This window comes from Leptidea sinapis, chromosome 9 (assembly GCF_905404315.1).
Source record: "Leptidea sinapis chromosome 9, ilLepSina1.1, whole genome shotgun sequence".
Taxonomy (NCBI): domain Eukaryota; kingdom Metazoa; phylum Arthropoda; class Insecta; order Lepidoptera; family Pieridae; genus Leptidea; species Leptidea sinapis.
In genome coordinates this window covers 14,002,011-14,016,343 of record NC_066273.1, presented here as the reverse complement: position 1 = coordinate 14,016,343, position 14,333 = coordinate 14,002,011, and the positions used below count along the sequence as shown (strand labels likewise).

Below are 14,333 nucleotides of genomic sequence, written 5' to 3'. Positions count from 1 at the left end.
GAGCGCAAAAAAAAGAATGCTGGGAGAGTTTCTTGCGCCGCTTCTTCTTTCTCAGAGCGCCATTTGTTTCCGAAGCGGTAGTAGTATCTAGTAGTATAAGAAATGACATCAAAAAGAATTCTAAAGGAATCAATTTTGAGAAAATAAATGCCTTTTAATTCGAAACACTACTTACGCCAACAATATGAAGAAATAGTGCAAAGTTACGACACACACTTTTTTCTTTTTGAATAAGCGTCTGTTGTCTCTCTATGGTTACAAAAATTACAAAAAGAGAGTAGACAATTGCGGCGCAAAACCACTCTTCTTAATTTAGTTGCAAATTAATTCAAATATTAAGATATCTGGAAGAACAAGAAAATCTTGGTCGTTTAGATTTTTAGAACAAATAATATATTCAAGGAACCTACTTTTTGCTTGAGACAAATATCCAAGTTCTATTTAAACTTAAGAGATTTATATTCGGTTAGAAAGGTATCCGGCGCTTTTACGCAATTCAGGGAATTTCAACCCTCTGAGAGCAACATGGTTTCTATGAAGGTGTAAGTGTTGACACGAATTTAATTAGTTTTAGTGAGCTCATTCTCGATGCTTTGGATGATCGCACAGGTAGACGCTGTGTACACTGATTTTGCTAAGGCTTTTGACAAAATATGCCCTAAAACCTTATTATATAAGCTTTATCGACTTGGTATACACGGCGATCTTTTTCGTTGGATACAATCCTACATAGAGAATGGTTCTCAAGCTGTTGCTCTAAAGTGGTCATCGCGTTACAAATCTATTCCTTCTGGAGTTCCACAAGGGTCGCATTTGGGACCATTACTATTTATATTATATATTTACGATATTAGAGACTATGTAAAAAAAGGTTTAATGTTTGTGCTATTTTTGTATTTTAAAAGTTATTCGTAAGTAAATGTGTGTGTATGTTGTCGTAGACTATGCACCCTGCGCGTGAGCCGGTTGCGGGTATGCGGCGCGCTAGGCGAGGCCGGCGGCGGAGCGGGCGGGGCGGGAGTGCTAGCGGGAGCGGGAGCGGGAGCGGGCGCAGTGACGCTGGCGGCGCGCATGCACAGCAGCAAGCGGACGCTGCGCTCGAACGACATCGCCGTGCCGCCGCTCGATGTCGAGCTCGACCTGTGCTTCTCGCTGCAGTACCCGCACTTTGTGAAGCGCGACGGCAACAGGTTATATATTAATCTCTATCTTGCAATTTTCAATGAAATTTAGGGATGTATTTCACCGGGACACCACTGTGGCGCAACCAACCCCAACAAAAATACAAATATCTTCCTTTATTGAGCGAAGCTGAGCGGAGCTCCCACCGTGTTACCCCGATTGAGATCTGTGTAAAATTGTTTCTCGGCCATTTCTGGACTGATTTTAAAAACTTTTGAACATATAGAAAGCTTTCGAAATATTCTAGTTGTCGAGTTTATTGTAATTAAAAACAAACATGATTTACAAATTATTCTAAATTAGAACGCGCTATTTATATTTATTTAAAAATTGAGCCGATTGATAAAATCTGATTTGATTTATTTTGTTTTGTTTTTGTGCACTGACTTAGTTTACCTCGCTTCGCTCAAATATACGCCGCAGCGAAGCGGTACGACGAGCGACTGCGGCATCCTATAAAATATCCCTACATATAAGACATCTATTTTCTCAAAATCGATTCCTTTGCTAAGAGAGAAGAAACTAGAGTTGAGACGTACTAGGCAAAACGCAATACTACTAGGTATGACGGTGACTGTGACTCAAAAGTAACAGCGACAAATACCTGTTACAAAATACTAGCTGTTATTTTAATACTCTCTGTGGTAATATACTACTGAGGCGTATATTTTTCGTTGTTTGGTGTTTACTTGTTAGCGCCATATATACGTATTACATAGTACTTTCTCTTGTGGTAACTTCGAATTTCAAAAGTTCTGTTTAGGTAAAGCTGTACAGACCTATTAATTATTTTTATAGTTTTGATGTAATAAAAATAATCATTCTACTTTCGTATTCATTATGTTTCAATACTACCTATGCTTAAACAGTGATCCTTACCTAGACAATTAAAATGTGCATTTATCATACGAATAATTCCACAAGAAAGTAGAAATAAACATCATAAAAATATATTATTCAGTAGGTACTATCAAATTACCAATATAGGTTTTTTCTTTCGAAGAGATGAGCCGTATTTTCCTGCTCGTAGGCACAATGTAACTGTGAATAAATATGATTACGAAAAATGATATCAGAGACAGGGTCTTCTATTTGAAATTTACTTCAATATTTTAAGTAGATACCTACTTATCTTATCTTAACAATAGTATGTTAAATAAATGTATGAAAGTGATGTATCTATTATTTACAAATGTGTCTAACAGAAAAATATTCAGTAAACAATAAAAGTAAACAGGGTTTTTCTTATCCCACATATTTTAAAAGAATAGTTGAACCATAACTATTTTATTACCGATTGAATTAAAAATAATATAACAGACCTACAAATCACACAATTATAGTTGTATCAAAATACTGTTAAAAAATACCTACTAAATATTCCTAATTATTTGTTCAATAACAGGTATTACTCAAATATCAGTTGCTACTAAAATACTAGCTGTTATTAAATACTTGTTCAGTAACAGTTGTTACTAAAATACTAGTTGTTATCAAATACTTGTTCAATAACAGGTGTTACTCAAATAACAGTCGTTACTAAAATACTAGGTGTTATAAAATACTAGTTGTTACAAAATACTCCTAATACTTGTCACTGTTATTTTTGATATCTTGTCACAGTGACAACCGGTGATATTTTAATACCTGTTACAAGTACCTGTGACGATAAATACGTTTCACCCCTAGAAGAAACTCCCTGTATTCAAGTATGAGCTTTTATTTAAAAAAATATATAATTTATACGATATCGTATTGTGTCATTGCTATTACTATAAAATTACTCGTAGTTTTAATATAATTGTTCGTACTTACATTTGCTTTCGAAAGTTGATCGAAGTATAGACATTTTTTATGATAAGTTCTCTGCATAAGCTTCGGAAATTAATCCACCCTTTTTCATAAAAAAATACAATGATATGTTGGATAGTTCTAATAACATGCTTTGTTTTTTGCTGTTAGTACTGGATATGTCTAAGATATATACACGGGCTAGAGTAGGTTCACTCAGGAAATGATCGCCAAAGTTTCCGTATTTTCTATCTCAGAATTTAACTCTCAGAAGGCTAAAGTTGCGCGTACCAATAATTGTCAGTCCCATTTTTCATTACCGCTCCTCGACAACATCCTACCTTCCATTCGACCATCCTAGAATCTTGCCTATCGGAATACTGATACAGAGTTGCTCGAATTGTCAAAATTTAGTAATCCGTAAAAGATGATTGTAGGTCTTCAACCACAGATATCACAGTGAGTGCTCTCTTTCTTATTTCCGTGGCGACATAGCTTTGCGTCTAACCGTTATTCATAATTTGTTCTTTAAGTTTGTCGTCGTTATCACAAAATGTATTCTCATGAACACGAATATTCAAGTTTGAAAGAATTAATTTCACTTCGCTTAACCCTTGAATTTTCGATAGAGCTATTATCTTTTCAAAGTTGATAGGCCTGTTGCTCGAATTGTGTTTGTGTACGATCAACATGATTGCTAAATGTCTGAAGTATTAAGAGATTGTTTTTGAAATCGGATCAGCTTTAAGGGACATTAGTGGATATTCTTCCATACAAACGTTCTCGATAATTCTTGGTTTTTCACTAGGGTGAAACTTTGATCTAGGGGTCAAAATTATTTTGAAATAGTCATTATCATTATTATATGTCTTTCTGTTTTGTTTTTGAATTGAAAACTTCTATAGCGACGTTAACTCGCGCCAGGACACGCCTGATCGAAAATTCGTAAGACAGTCGTTGAAATTATGGATGAAAGTTGAATACCTGAGAGATTTTATATGTAATATAAATTGTCATTTTTGTGTACGATAGCGCAATAAATTAATACTGTATGTAACCACATAAATGCTAGTACTTTTGTACTGATAAATAAATCAATTCGTGCGAAACTATTACCTAACCTTTCCAAAATATTCATAAATGCACAATGTTTATGTTCAAGTTTTCACTTCTGGCCGGCACTCCGTACTGCCGTAGTGCAACCCTTATTTTTTTTGGTATTGCTTAAAATGGCTAAAATAAAATGATTTGTTTGACACTAGTATATTATAAGTACACACTTATTAAGTTTAAACCAACGGTTTAAACTAAGAATGTGTCCATTACCACTATTCCCAATGTCTCTATTTAAGGGTAAGTCACTTTGTATCACGTGTCTTTACATTTTAATCCATTCAACAAATTTTTTGTTATGGAAAAGACCGTACTGTGGAGGAACACATCCAGATGTTGGGGATGATATCCTAATTTGTGGCGTGTCATGCGAAGGTGGTGTTCAGACAGTTCAGAATCAGGTGAGACAGCTCTTCGCAACACTCCCTGTATGTATCCCAGAAAACACACAGTGAATCGTCGTCTCTACGCACCGCAATTTATTAGACACCTTTGTTTTACATTTGATAGACGAGAGCGATAGGAAGTGAGCAATAGTTTTAATGTTTGCAGAACGGATGTGTTCAGTTACGTTTATCGTTTTCGTTCACGATAATGTCAGCACTCAACAGTAATGGCGACCGTGAGCCGTCCTTCAGATCAACCATATTTTTATTTGCTTTTATCTTTATGAAACAACTATTTCCTACTTTATAGTTATTGCCCCTTTCTCTGGTGCAAAAACTGATGTTCGATCAAAATTGATGCTGCTGTTGGTTACAGTACTATATGTATATGCCGCTATTACTTCATGGCAAAAAATTGTCTGGAAGAAACTAATCGTGAAGAATATCTCTTCGTTATACATACAGTGCATACTACTTTTGATTGGGGTTTAAATTTGACGGATAAGTATGAATTTGTACGATATTTCACAAATTAAACCTCGCGACCTCTCGATTTCCGTCCGAGCGCTCTTGCCAACTGAGCCAACCGTTCCAATACGCATTTATCGTAAATTTTGGTATGTCTTGTACAAACCTCATTTATGAAATACATCTTCAGGATCTACTTTACGGTTGACCTCTTGGGTTCCGTCCAAGTGTTCTTACCTACTGAGCCAACCGTTCGATTACGCATGTATCGTAAATTAATATATGTATATCTTGTTCAACTCTCAGGTTGTGGCTCGATCCTGTAGATGGATTTCATAAGGGAACCCGAAGGGACGGAAAGACGGAAACACATCGTTCATAAATTTTGGTTACAAATTTAATATGTATAATTAATCCCAGAAATCAGGGATATCTCTTTAAAATACTAACTTGTACGATATTTCATATATAAAACGTTATTCAGAATTCCCACCCTAAAATTTAGGTTTAGAGATTCTAAAAAGATATTTTTGTCATAGTAATGCCATTGTTAAGGATTGTTAATCAGTGGAGACTGATTTGTACCGCTTGTTTGTATTGTATTAGTTGAGCTCTTGGCTTAGTTTGCTTCATTTCTAAGTTATTGTTATTTGAAAACAATATACAATTTGTCGATAGATAAAAGGGATTTATCGTTGTCTCACTGCATTTTACTTATTGAAAATTAAGAGTAAAAGACGACATAGATTGCGCTTGCGACTTGCTCTCGCGACGACGCGACGTGCACTGACTGACTTCAGACTTGTAATGTTACACTCAAAGGGATCGCCGCGAATGATACATTACAAACTAACATTACAAGTCAGTATTTGGTTTCTTTCGATAAAATTCGATACACTACACGAAAATATTACATTTTTTTTTAAATGAAAATAAGGGACAAGTTGAACTGGACGTTCAGCTGATGGTTATTGATACGCCCTACCCATTACAATGCAGTGCCGCTCAGGATTCTTGAAAAACCCAAAAATTCTGAGCGGCACTAGATCTGCGCTCGTCACCTTGAGACATAAGATGTTAAGTCTCTTTTGCCCAGTAATTTCACTAGCTACGGTGCCCTTTAGATCGAAACACGATAATGTTTATTATCATTACATCACTGCTTCACCGTAGAAATAAGCGGCATTGTGGTACCCATAATCTAGCCGACATCCTGTACAAAGGAGCCTTCCACTGGTAAATTCAAAAGTCAATCTCCTCATTTGAAGTCAATGCAAATAAATTTGTGGCCAGTCAGCTCGTTAAGTACCTATTCCTCATAGTTTGTTCCACATTATTGAAAAGTCAAAGACAAATATATTAGACATGAGACACCTGTAGAAATCCAGCCAAATCGGATTATACTTAATAGAGAAGCGAGGCTGCTTGAATATAAGCCTTCTCAGAAATTGCTTTGCTGGATCGGATCAGTCAAGTCATGCGTCGCCCGAGCGTTCAAATTGAGAATAATGGATTAATTATATTTTGTTTTGCTGTAAATCTAACTCTCAAACAACGGAATGGCTCGGTGATTCGAATAGATTATAGTTACGATTATTTTATAGACATAGTACAAAGTAGGGATGGATACTTACATATTAATAATAATAGGTAATAATAGCAATGACTTGCATGAAATTGTATTTTTTTTTTAAGTTAAAAAAAATAATACTGGAAGAGTTTCTTGCGTCGTTTCTTCTCTCTTAGCGTAACCTGATGTTATGTGATCACCGCCGCTCAAATTCTCTTGCAACAGATCCAGATCTCAGGAGCCGCAAGCCCTTAAAGGAAGGTGTATGCACTTTTTTTTAGGTACCCATGTATCATCCAAGAAACACCGCACAAGAAAGCTCATTGTATGTATGTATTTTGGTATATAATGAATACCCTCACAACAACCTACTTTTTTATATTACAATCTAGCCTTTTAGGCTAATAAGCAATTTAATTTGAACTTAATTTACTAAGTTAAGTTATTAGTCCATTAGCAAGGGGTCCTTTATTAAGGGTAAGACGATATTATGTTCTTGTGTTCAAAGCAACACACTGATTGTAAAACATACGGTAGATATTTTATCATTGAGAAAAAACGGCTGTGAAATAATTAGACTACCGTAAGAATAAGTCAACACCACAGCCAATCCACATTAAAAAGTCATCTTCGAAAAAGATAACACACAGCACCAATAACAAGACTCAATTAGCCTTATCGAAGTCGGAGCGAGCGACTCGGTTGGTATAAATAAATCTTTCAGAAGTTTTATTTACGATTGTACAAAAGCATTGGCTTAGAATTGCCACGGTGTAATAAATAAGCAAGTCCGCTCTCAGTGATTTTATTGTAAGTATCGGTATGTTGGTTCCACGTCGTAAGCTCTACATCCTGGCACTAGCGTTATAATGTAGAATGCCAACCAAAATCTAATATATATATAAAAATGCATTGCTGTTCGTTAGTCTCGCTAAAACTCGAGAGCGGCTGGACCGATTTGGCTAGTTTTGGTCTTGAATTATTTGTGGAAGTCCAGAGATGGTTTAAAAGGTGAATAAATAGGAAAATGCTGCTAAATTAAATAAAAACAACAAATTTGTTTTTCCTTTGATGTGTCCATACATAATTTCTATCTATACATATAGACCATTTGATAACATTTAGATGATGTTGTATTTTTAACTGTTTACCGTAACCGTCTGCTCTTCGCCGGTTAAAGCCATTGTCAATGCTAAATAGCTACCTGTGAAAAGTTTCATATAAATATTCGTTATTGGTAGTGAGTGCTGTTGCGGGGAAGGACATCGCGTGACGTACCCCGTCCCCCGCCACCGTCTGTCATACCGTTGGACGGTCGCGCACGCAGTTGTCGGACTATAGAATCGCACGAATCTGCCGTGCGTCATGTGAGGATGACGATTGGGCTGGAATTATAGTAGATCCGTTCTTTCACTTATTTTTATGAAAAAAAGCGACGAGACGAGCAGGACATTCAGCTGATGGTAATTGATACGCCCTACCCATTACAACGCAGTGCCGCTCAGGATTCTTGAAAAACCCAAAAATTCTGAGCGGCACTACAATTGCCCTCGTCACCTTGAGACATAAGATGTTTAGTCTCATTTGCCCAGTAATTTCACTAGCTACGGCGCCCGGTTGTGGTACCAATAATCTAGCCGGCTTCTTGTGCAAAGGAGCCTCCCACTTAGCCCCCATATCTATTTCCCCAACTCTATTTATACTTACAGATTTAATAATTAACATTTGTTGTTTTCAGGCTGCAGATAATGCTACAACGCCGCAAGAAGTACAAGAATCGTACCATACTCGGATACAAGACTCTAGCGGAGGGTGTCATTAGGATGGACCAGGTGAGAGCTCTTGTGTTGTGCTGGTCTATATTATTTTCTTTGATTAACGCGAGTGTGTAATTGTAACAGTTTTACATTAGATTTTTGCGTAAAAGTTACTGGATTGGACCAGTCCCCCTGAAAACGAGATCTGGAAAGATCTCGAAACGGCGGGTGACGTACAAAAAAAAATGTAACTTTTACGCAAAAATCTAATGTAAAAACACAGCCACAATTACACGCGGTTAATCCTTTATAAGTGTTTTTTTTTTTAATTGTGTTGGTCTAATTACTATCATTATGTTTAGTTTATTTGGAGTTGGGGGAGGCCTACGCTAAGCAACAAACAAACAGACAATTCGTTTAATTGAAGAGCTTTTTATTTTATATCAATTTTTGTGAAATGTAATGCTACTAACATGTTGAATCAAATCAAATCAAATCAAATGAGAAGTGGAGAGAGGGACAACTGCATCATTGGTTCTATTATATTATAATTCTATTTATTACTTTATATGGCAATACAACGTTTGTTTGGTCAGTTAGTCTAATATATAAAATTCTCATGTCGCGGTGTTTGTAGTTAAACTCCTTAGAAATGGCTTGACCGATTCTTATGAAATTTTGAGTGCATATTGGGTAGGTCTGAGAATCGGACAACATATATTTTTCATCCCCCTAAATGTTAAGGGTGGTCCACGCCAATTTTTTGTTTTTTAAGATTTTTGACATTCTTTTTTAAATTTAAAAATACATACAACTTAAAATTTTCACCCATCTACGATCAACAGTTACTTTTGTATCGCGATTTTAATATCGGCAATATCGTTTGCTGGGTCAGCTAGTATTACTATATAAAATAAAAAGGCATTGTACAAGTGACATAGACCCTTACGTACGTATCAATGCTGCCTTGAAAGTGTACAGAAAACCTAGAAACTTTTTTCTGCAACTACAGAACTCTCTAGCTAAAATGACAATAGTTATGGTTCAGTTGAAGCTGTAAGGAACCCCTACGTATACCGAGGTGGTCTGGTTAAATTACACCCTGCAAATTACGAAACAAAGCGTAACAAATTGAGCTCATTGGAAAGTACTTGTAAAGCAATTTGCTACGGCACATCTGTTGGCGGTGGGAAAGTTCTTGTTCATTCCGAATAAGGTTTTGTGGAAAATCAACTATTGAATGTTGTGCCCCCAATTCTCTTGCAATAGGTACACGCAATTATTTAAATCTGACGGTGAGAATAGGTAAAGAAAATTTTATGAACGATGCGGGACTGTAACCCGCGACCTCTCGCGTTCCGTGCAAGCGCCCTTTCCAACTTGTTTTCAGTTTTATTTGTGTAATTAATCCCAGGAGTGAGGGTTATCACCTTAAAAACATAACAAATTGTTTCGATTTACAAGAGCGACATCTCAAGTCAATTTCCTAATATGCAAATATTGGTTGAGCAGGTTAACAACTGTAAAGTAGATTTTGTAGATGAAGCCACAACCTGAGAGTTGAACAAAGCATACAAGATTTTATAAACGATAAGTCACTCGAACGGTTGGCTCAGTTGGCAGAGCACTGGCACGGAACGCGAGAGGTCGTGGGTTCGAGTCCCGCATCGTTAAAATGTTGTTTTCAGTTTTATTTGTGTAATTAATCCCAGAAGTGAGGGTTATCACTTTAAAAACATAACAAATTGCTTAGGTTTCTATGGATCTAGAGACGAGTAAAAAATATAATGTAACATAATGCATTGCATAATCCCTTAACGTTCATTTAAAAGTAGTTTTAAACACGTACCTGCATAATTAGGAGTAGTGGGATCTTGTACTATGATAAATTAATTAATAAGAACAAACCGTGGATAAGAAGCCAGTTTCCAAATAGTTGTTTTCGTGTACATTATAAAGTCGAGGTTATTTTCGAGTGAAGTGAATCTCGCGAGCAATATAGTTTCGAGCGATTTGTGTGAGTCAGGCAATTGAGAGCGGTTACTCACAACTATAACAAGTGTTTATAATTAATCTGAAAAGGTTTACTTTAGCGTAATGTATGTTACGGCTTACATGTTTGTGTTGAAGTTAATTAAAATTGAACAAATCTTACGTAACTATGTGGGGAATTCATGAAAGAAATGCTGCTTTAAATGAAAATATATAACTCACATTAATTTAGGTTATATTATGTGTAAACTACTGACCCTCTTATTCATAATGCTCCGCTAACTTTAAACAGCCGCTTAGGAGTGTTTTTTCTCATTCTGACTTAGGTCAATAGAAGAAGACAGAGTGAGAATTAGCAATGCTTTAAGTTAGACTATTATGAATAAGGGGGTAAGTATTTAGTAGTAAATTTAAAAAGCGAGACTTAGTTTTATTGTTATAAGTTATTTATTATAAAGATATTAGATTTTGCTCGCAACTTAGTTTTCATGTACGACAGGATAAAAATTAAAAATAATATAACAGTAACCAGGAAACTAGATTTTCATATTATTAAACTACCCGCAGACAAAGTTAAATATCTTTACAGAAAATAGGCCTAGAGTTCGAACTTAAAATGTGATCTGTCAGTTCATTAGTATGACGACCCCTAAAGCCCAGTGGTTAAGTGACCCTGCCTACTGAGCTAGAGGTCCCGGGATCGAACCCCGGTATGTGCAGACATTTATATGATGAATATGAATGTTGGTTTCCGAGTCATGGATGTTTATTTGTATTTATGTATGTTTAAGTAAGTATATCGTATTAAATATATCGTTGTCTTTCACCCATAGTACAAGCTATGCCAAGTTTGGGGCATGATAATTTGTGTAAGAGCGTAGTATTATTATTAATAGCGCAACAGGTGTTTCATTTTGTAACAACCAAACGGTGACGTCATACAATAAGCCCAGTGCCCACTCCGTAGTCTTATTTGGCTGTTGGCAACAACGCAATAGTTCTTTGTGTACAAATCGTTCACGCCTTTGAGTATTTAACATCGTAATCTAGAGTTGCGCAGCTCTAAAAGAAAATAATGATAATAATAAAAAAATATTTGGAACAATTTAACAAAGCTAATACAAACAAGTAATAACAATGATAGCTGCAAAAGTATAAACTGCAGCGCAGCTAACAACATATACCGAATACAATAAAGAATAATCTAATTAATAAACAGAGTAAGGTAATTGATAAGAAGAAATGAAATATTAAATTCAAAAATAGGATCCCTTATAGGATTGCTCGATGTCCTTCTGAGCGACTCTGTTGTTAATAAACGTTGTTCTTTTTGTGACTGATATCAAAATCCGCATTAAAATCATCAACCGAAGTACATCTAGATCATTCCAATAGTCGGGCACTTGTTCATTAATACTTATCTTTATTACACAAATAAAATTTGAAAAACAACAAAATTTTATGAACGATGCGGTACTCGAACCCACGACCTCTGGCGTTCCGTGCCCGTGCTCTCACCAACTGAGCTAACCGTTCGAGTGACGTCTCGTTATAAAATCTTGTATGCTAATATGTGCAGAATTATATACCGTAATAATCCTTTTGTTGGCTTGATATAAATCACTCTTATTAACATTACGTCACAGCGACGTGCTAATTATTAATCTGCTGTAAGTGGCGTCACTAATTTCTGTATTACTATTGTCATTACGTACGGTCGAATTAGTTCAACCTTCACGATATACTGTATTTCAACCGAATAGCATATTATGAATGCCTCTTTGCGAATATATAATATGTAGGCGCTAACAACACTCCACTCGTTACTTCGTCTAATTTTCACGCTATATTTATTTATTTTATTCAGAGAGATCTCCATTTACATAATTATATTAGTAACAATATTTCTTATGAGCTATGTTAGTATTATTAGTCAAATATATTTTTAAACCTAGAGCTAACTGTATCCAGTGTTTCTGGAAGGAACAGTCAGCTCTGGCTGCAATCATCTTTAGGATGCTGTTACTGCTTACACGTAGACGCTGCATCATTGAGATCAATTGCGCATTATGGCATGGAAACTATCCACAGATGCATCAGCAAACATTCCAGAACTACAATGCCACGGTAGCCCCAACAGCCTCCTAAACGCATTATTATATGTGATATAAGCCCCGCGCGAAAAGGACACCCACAAGCCGCTCGAATAAATGGTACAATTTGATAACAGGATATATTGTAGTTACCTCGATACAAAAAAAAACTTCAAATCTATGCTTAAACAATAAAATAAATCCTTAGTACGGCGTAAATACTTTACGACATGATATTTTTAATGGTAACCAAACAACGCGTATTTGTACAAACTTGACATTTTCAAAATATGTAAAGTAAAGTTTGCATTTATTCATGACAACACGAAGCATATTATATACATAGTAAAATTAACAAATTAGAAATACGATGTCATGAAAAGGACACCCCCTCAGCATTTTTGGAGTTCAAATAAGGATAACCCTAATTCCAACACTGATTTTCAGTAGGTAGCTACCATGTCGACCAAGATTTTTTTTTATGGAATAGGAGGACAATTGAGCGTACGGTTCACCTGGTGTTAAGTGATCACCGCCGCCCACGTTCTCTTGCAACACCAGAGGAATCACAAGAGCGTTGCCGGCCTTTAAGGAAGGTGTACGCGCTTTTTTTGAAGGTACCCATGTCGTATCGTCCCGAAAACACCGCACAAGGATGCTCATTCCACAGCTTTGTAGTACGACGAAGAAAGCTCCTTGAAAACCGCACTGTGGATGTCCGCCACACATCCAGATGGTGAGGATGATAATATGGTAATATGACGTATACTTGTGTTTTAAATAATAAGTAGTATTATAATACTTAAAATCGCCCCTGTTCGATTTCGTCGCGCTAAAAGCTCAATTCTTCTGCTGTCTTATTAATTAACGAAATGAAAAGTTTAAAATTACTTCTCCCTGTCATGTTATTCTGTAGTGACAACGTTGAGATAACGACTTACGGCCTTACAAATACGCTTGCTATAAAGTTATACCGGAGAACAAACCTTAAAATAAAATGTTTACAAATAGTCATTTTACTTTTGATTGATTTATTCTGACGTATCACGTTTCCCGCGTTTATTTGCAATTCCGCTTGACATTTAGAAATCTTTAGAATTCTACATTGACAGTGTTGTCAGCGATATAGTCAACATTTTGCATATTCTTGGTTTATTCTCAGGTATAAATAATTAATATCAAGTTCATTTGTGAGGCCGAAAAGTTTTAAACTTGGAATAACTTTACTTCGCGTTTATTTGTAACACAATTGAAGTTTGCCTTCAAAATAACTTGTCAACGAATCGGTTAATTCTTTTAAAAATTTAGAATAATGCTAGTATTATTCATTATCAAGTTATTAGTAATCTAGATTACTCAAATTAAGAGGCTAAAATTTCTTCTCGTGCACTAAATAATGTGCACTGCGAAGATAAGTCGAGTTAAGTGAGTTTTGTTTTGTTGGAAGAATAATATTTTTCCAGAACAGGTTTCAAGTCAATGTACGCTGCGCTGCGACACATGTGGTGCGAAATTTAAAATTATTGCAAATAAATCGTTTGTTTGGTAAAGTCTATAGTAAAAACAACTCTATACACAATACGTTTACTTGGTAATGTTGAGATGGGCTCCAGGCTATGTCGCTATTTTAGGCGTACAAGAAAAACTAATAAGTCACTTGAAATATAAAATCCAGAAATCATCTTCAAGAAATGTCTTGTATTTTAATGATTTTCGAATAATCCGTGTTTAAGTAGAGTACAAATGTCGTTTGATTTCACATACGTAATTTGTTTATTCCATCTTAAGGGGTCTGGGCCAGCCCTAAGGTAAAATAGTATTTTATACATAATCATATATAGACACAAATAGTAGCAATGTTGAACATTTCAACTGAAATATAATATTTAAATAAAACACTTTTAATGGATTAAAACGCGTGTAATTGTAACGGTTTTACATTAGATATTTGCGTAGAAGTTACATTTTTAATTTAGTTAAC

General features: G+C 35.6%; 1 protein-coding gene across 1 annotated transcript in view; it reads left to right on the top strand.

The window, feature by feature from the left end:
• Positions 1-14,333, top strand: part of LOC126965898 (phosphofurin acidic cluster sorting protein 1) — a 167,572-nt gene that overhangs the window by 111,223 nt on the left and 42,016 nt on the right. The window contains exons 2-3 of the mRNA XM_050809668.1: positions 942-1,190; positions 8,249-8,342. Of these exons, the coding sequence (XP_050665625.1) occupies positions 942-1,190; positions 8,249-8,342 (343 nt within the window). The remainder of the gene's footprint in view (positions 1-941; positions 1,191-8,248; positions 8,343-14,333) is intronic.